Below are 5,347 nucleotides of genomic sequence, written 5' to 3'. Positions count from 1 at the left end.
AACTTGGAACTCTTTCATCAGTTTCTGATGCCAGGGTTTCTGTGTCTGTGCCTCACCCTAACTCAACACATACCTTGCCCACCCTGGCCCACTCTCTTAGTGTCACGCCCTGACCATAGTTTGCTTTGTATGTTTTATGTTTTGTTTGGTCAGGGTGTGATCTGAGTGGGCATTCTATGTTGTATGTCTGGTTTGTCTATTTCTGTGTTTGGCCTGATATGGTTCTCAATCAGAGGCAGGTGTTTGCGTTGTCTCTGATTGGGAACCATATTTAGGTAGCCGGTTTTGTATTGTGGGTTGTGGGTTATTGTCTATGTCTATATGTAAGTTGCCTGTGTCTGCACTTGTCATTTTTAGCTTCACGTTCGTCGTTTATTGTTTTGTTTAGTTTGTAAAGTGTTCTTCGTTTTCGTGATAATAAATACGCTGCACCTTGGTCCTCCTCTCTTCCACCATAACGACGATCGTGACACTTAGGTTAGCATCGGTCCTACAGGGTGAGCACATTCAGGAAGTAAACTGAAATTCAAATTCAGTAATGGAAAAAAAGTACATTTATTTTCAATGATTTGTCAAACAACTGAAAAGGATAAGCTATTTATAAAACAAGTTGTTTAATTTTATGAAGTTTAAATTCAAATAATGTCTGAATTGAGTGACTCTTTTTGAATTGACTCCACCTGGCTGTTACAGTAACCAACAGTAACCAACAGGTACACACTGAGGTCAGCCTTCTCATCCCTGGGTGCTATGTCAATATTGCACCATTTGGCAAATACCAATGTTTGTGTCCTTGAGTCGGTGCGTCCAGTGTAATCATTGATCATGCATCATCATGAGTGGGGGCTTTTTTGAGTGGGCAAATTTTTGAATTAGGCCTACTGTATGTGCACTTTTCCAATGTAGCACAGAGTAGATATCTGTCTTTGACATCAGTCACCTTAGGCCTACCTATAAATCTATGGAAATAGATAGCCTGACCCGGCTTCAACTTTGACCTTGCTTCACCCCTGACCCTGCTTCAAACTAAGGCCTACATGCTCCAGTCCGCATCTCTCCTACAGTAACAAACAGGTACAAATACAAGACGTCAGCCTTCTCATCCCTTGATGTTCTGTCAATATTATACTGTGCCCATTATGAGTAGTAATCATCAATTGATGAAGCTTGGATGTCGGTTCACTGACCTCTTTAAAAACAAACACTATTTATAAAACTATTTTAAATCATGCTTGTGTTCAAACTGTGATCTGAATATGATGAGATGTGTTTGTGTGGCGTTTTGTCGAAGCCCAGTATGTGAAGCAAACAGACAGATGGGAGTTTTAGATCACATTATCATGTGGATTTGGAATAAAATGTGGCCTGTTATGACGGTGAAGAGCAACATAGCGTGTACGAATGAGAGTGGGCGTGTGAGAGAAAGAAAGACTGGTGGAGGGAAAGAGAGAAAAAGAGATTGAGGCAAGAGAGTCAGAGGAGAGAGAGAAAAGAGAGTCAGAGAGACAAAGAGACAGAGCGAGGAGACGCGAGAGAGAGAGATAACAAACATAGTGATGAGCTCCATCTGACATAATGTGGGTGAATCACCACAGTGCGGCTGGGTTATGTAAAGAGATCTCTCTCTCTCTCTTCTCTCTCTCTCTGCTCTCTCTCTTCTCTCTCTCTCTTCTCTCTCTCTTCCTCTCTCTCACCCCTCCCTGCCTGCCAGTAGAACAGAACACAACCGCTCTGTGAATAACACCAATCTGACCAACAGCAACACAAGCCAAGTCCATGGGCACCATCACATTCAGAAGATGCCCAGATGTGGACCGCAGCAATGCAATGCAGCTCTCTCCCCATTCCTTTGTTGGTGCTAGTTCTGCCCATCAGCAAGAGAGACTATGTTAGGGCTGCTGTCAATGCCACCGTACTTGACTCCAAAGGCAATCCAACTCAAACTGTAACCAAGGACGGTGGCTTGTATGGCTACAGTTCACCAAATTGAAGCGGAAAGGAATCGCGATTGCAACCTGCACCGAATCATGGAGTGGTGGAGTGCCAGGGCTGTGACCCCCGACACACGCTTAGTGTTCCCCCGGACAGGAACACTGGGTGGCCCTGCTGCAGCGCGGCAACTGCACCTTCAACAGCTCCAAGGAGGCCACCGTCCTAATGGCCCATGAAGGTACGGCTGATACGGTGGCTGGACGACCACCGAGTATACGGCAAGGAGATGGTGGGGGCCGGCTAGAGAGGAACCTGGCGGTACTGGTGAGACCGTCGTGGTGGGCTGGCCCGGCTAGACCAAGAACACCAACTTCTCCACTAGAGGAAGTGGGAGGCTACACCATGTTCGTTACTGCCATGTCTTTGTGCTTCATACCAATTACACTTCTGTTTTACCAACTTTTTGACGCTGCTTGCGTTTTTGCGGCTGTCGCTTGTTGCATACCTTGGCATTTAGGAACTTAAAAGCTTCTGGTGCTGTTCTCACATCTTGCCACGAGGCTCAGAAGAAAGGTAAGCAGTTTACCAGCTAACTTCCTATAATTCTAAACATTTCTGTCTGCTGCATGGCTTATGAATGTTCATATGCTATCTGGAGGTGGGGGGGGGGGGGGGGGGGGGGGTTTTAGGGGCCCCAGAGATGTGGCCCCACCCCTTGATGCGGGGGTGTGTGGTACGCCAGTGCCAAAGAGGGCTACAGTAGGTTAGGCAGACAATCAATCTAAATGTGTTGAAGTCATGGAAAATGTGTGGCGAGCTGGCATTTGCCATCAGGCATTTTTCATGATTCTGATTTTGTTTAAAGGGATACTTTTCAGGATTTTGCAATAAACGGCTTTATTTCTAGTTCTCCCCAGGAGTCGATTGAACCGTGGATTACCATTTTTATGTCTCTATGTGGCAGTTTTGAAGAAGTTGCTAATTTGCATAAGTGCATTGCTAGCCTAGCATTAAGTCCCAGTACTGGAAGTCTAGTGGTACTGTTAACATTTAGTTTGAAATATTAGACTTCAGTCATTGCGCTAAAACTTGTTAGCAAAACTACCTCTAACTTCCTTCTACTGGATGCAATACATAAAAAATGGTATCCATGAATTCATCTGACTCTAAGTTCTGTTGGAACCCAAACATTCCAAATGTTCTGAGGGTTCTGTTGGAACCCAACCCCCTACAGATGTGTTGAGCTGGGCAGAGAAGAAATAATTCATCATCGTATTATCTCATGTTACGGCCCTGTCATTGATAGTCATGTAGTGTAAGGCTCTCTGAGGATAAAACCGAGGGAAGGGGGGATGGAAGGAGAGGGAAGGAGAGAGGAGGAATGGAGGGAGGCAGAGCGGGACTTGGGAGGTAGTTTGTGTGTGTGTGTGTGTGTACACACACACACACACACGTGCACACACACACAAACCAACACACACCATGAGGAGTGATGTAAGGGAAGACTTGGAACTCAGTGTCCCAGCAGACTCTATGCATACTGCCCCTCAAATGAATGAATACATGTATTCAACTATCTTTCTCTGTCTTTCTCTCTCACTCTGCACAAAGAATCTGCAGAAAYGGGAAAACAAGTGACAATTCTCCCTGGTGTTCTTCGAGGATCATCCTACCCTAACCCTAGCTTCATGTTCACACCTCGGTTCAACCCTAACCCCAGCCATTTCTCTAACCCTAACCCTAGCCTCAGCCCTAACCCTAACCCTCAACCCTTACCCTTCCTGTCAAACGTATTCCTTTTTCTGTTTTCCTTCCTCAAACAGAATACAGTACAATAACACTAGTTAAGTAACTAAATGAATAAAACATGTTTTCAGATCAAATCAAATGTTATTGGTCACATATACATATTTAGCAGATGTTATTGCGGGTGAAGTGAAATGCTTGTCACAGCAAAATGCTTTCCTTTACCCATTGGAACATGATGTACCATGATGCACAGCTCACATACAGTACATAGCCTACTGCTACACTTCCTGGAAACACTACACTTCCCTCTCTGAGCACTCTAGTTAGAAACACAATAAAACCTTCTTTTTTTAACTCAATATCAAATCATTTCTGGGTGACAATGAAGTACCTTACTGTGATTGTTTTTAATAAAACATTATCAAAAAGAAACAAAAATAGCTTCTTAGCAAAAAGCAATTTCTCAAGCAAGAATTTAGCTTGGACTGTCTGAGAGTGGTCTGAGTGAGGGGCCTAATTGGAGGAGCCTAGTGGTGGGGTTATTTAACCTGACACTAGCTGTTATTGGCAGAGAGGAGGGCAAACTTTCTTTGTTATTGGTCTACTAACTTAACCGCCTGGTGATGTAACCAAAACCCCACCCAGGCAAAACAAGCTGACTTTTCAAACAGCTAGCTCTTATACTAAATGGGCAATATCATTACTTTCACAATTTCACAGTATTATACCACCTCATATTGGGGAAATATTTATAAAACACAGGCAAATCAACATTTTCACTGAACTGGCCCTTTAATTGCATCCAAACAGCACCAACAATGGGAGACTGAGTTGACTAAAAGCTCACTTATCAATATGTATCCTTTATATGTTTTTACTCTGGGTTCTAAGTACTTCCCAAGCCTGTAAGTATCAAGGGGCATTATAAGAGCATCTATGGTACTACTTTCTCTCAAGTGTCCTCTGTCCTGGCCTACAGAGGCTAGTTGCCAGGCAACCCCAGTCTGTAAGAGGATCAGTACTAGGAAGTGAGGGGAAGTTGTTTACTAGTTGTCCTAGTGTGACTGACCCAGATCATAGGAGAGTTGCTGGACGGGTATGGCAGAGCTTAGAAACAATAACAACAACTGTTTGTATGCAGGATAAGGGACAGCTTTCATTTTGGGTTTTAGGCTGGGTATCTGTATACTGCTGACGTAAAAAGGGCTTTACAAAATACATTTCATTGATTGACTGAAAGGAAAATATATTTTGGGGTAAAACATTTTTACACTAGATCCTATCATCAAATAGAGATATACTTGTGTGGCATCAAATCATATTTTATGTTTTGTGAATATCACTTCTTCAATACTAGTAGTTCCTGTACTGCGCCAGTCAGTCTACTGTAGCAATGCAAAGTTACCATGTTATATTACCCCTGTTATGTTACCCCTCCATATGTTATGTCACATCATGGTCATGTTATTAGACAACAGACCTCTGATGTCATGTTATGATCGTGACGTCACAGACACTACAGAACCAGCAGCCCAGCCCGAGGAAGGTTCTATGGACTCCTGAGAATGTCCTGAGTATAAACGCTCACACACACACACGCCTCACACACACACACACGCCACAACACCCACACACACACACACACACACACACACACACACACACA

The 5,347-nt window shown here is 43.7% G+C and overlaps 1 protein-coding gene across 1 annotated transcript in view; it reads left to right on the top strand.

Annotated features, from left to right (window-relative positions):
* LOC112076942 (Kruppel-like factor 1) overlaps positions 1–2,256 on the top strand; it is a gene marked incomplete at its 3' end in the record, with an annotated part of 15,034 nt that extends 12,778 nt beyond the window's left edge. Inside the window, exons 3-4 of the mRNA XM_024143573.2 lie at positions 1,760–1,851; positions 2,089–2,256. Of these exons, the coding sequence (XP_023999341.2) occupies positions 1,760–1,851; positions 2,089–2,256 (260 nt within the window). The remainder of the gene's footprint in view (positions 1–1,759; positions 1,852–2,088) is intronic.
* Positions 2,257–5,347: the final 3,091 nt, after the last annotated feature.

The sequence above is a fragment of the Salvelinus sp. IW2-2015 genome, unplaced genomic scaffold (assembly GCF_002910315.2).
Source record: "Salvelinus sp. IW2-2015 unplaced genomic scaffold, ASM291031v2 Un_scaffold4152, whole genome shotgun sequence".
Lineage (NCBI taxonomy): Eukaryota > Metazoa > Chordata > Actinopteri > Salmoniformes > Salmonidae > Salvelinus > Salvelinus sp. IW2-2015.
Note: the sequence above shows the minus strand (reverse complement) of the source record. Positions and strands in the feature narration are given on the sequence as shown.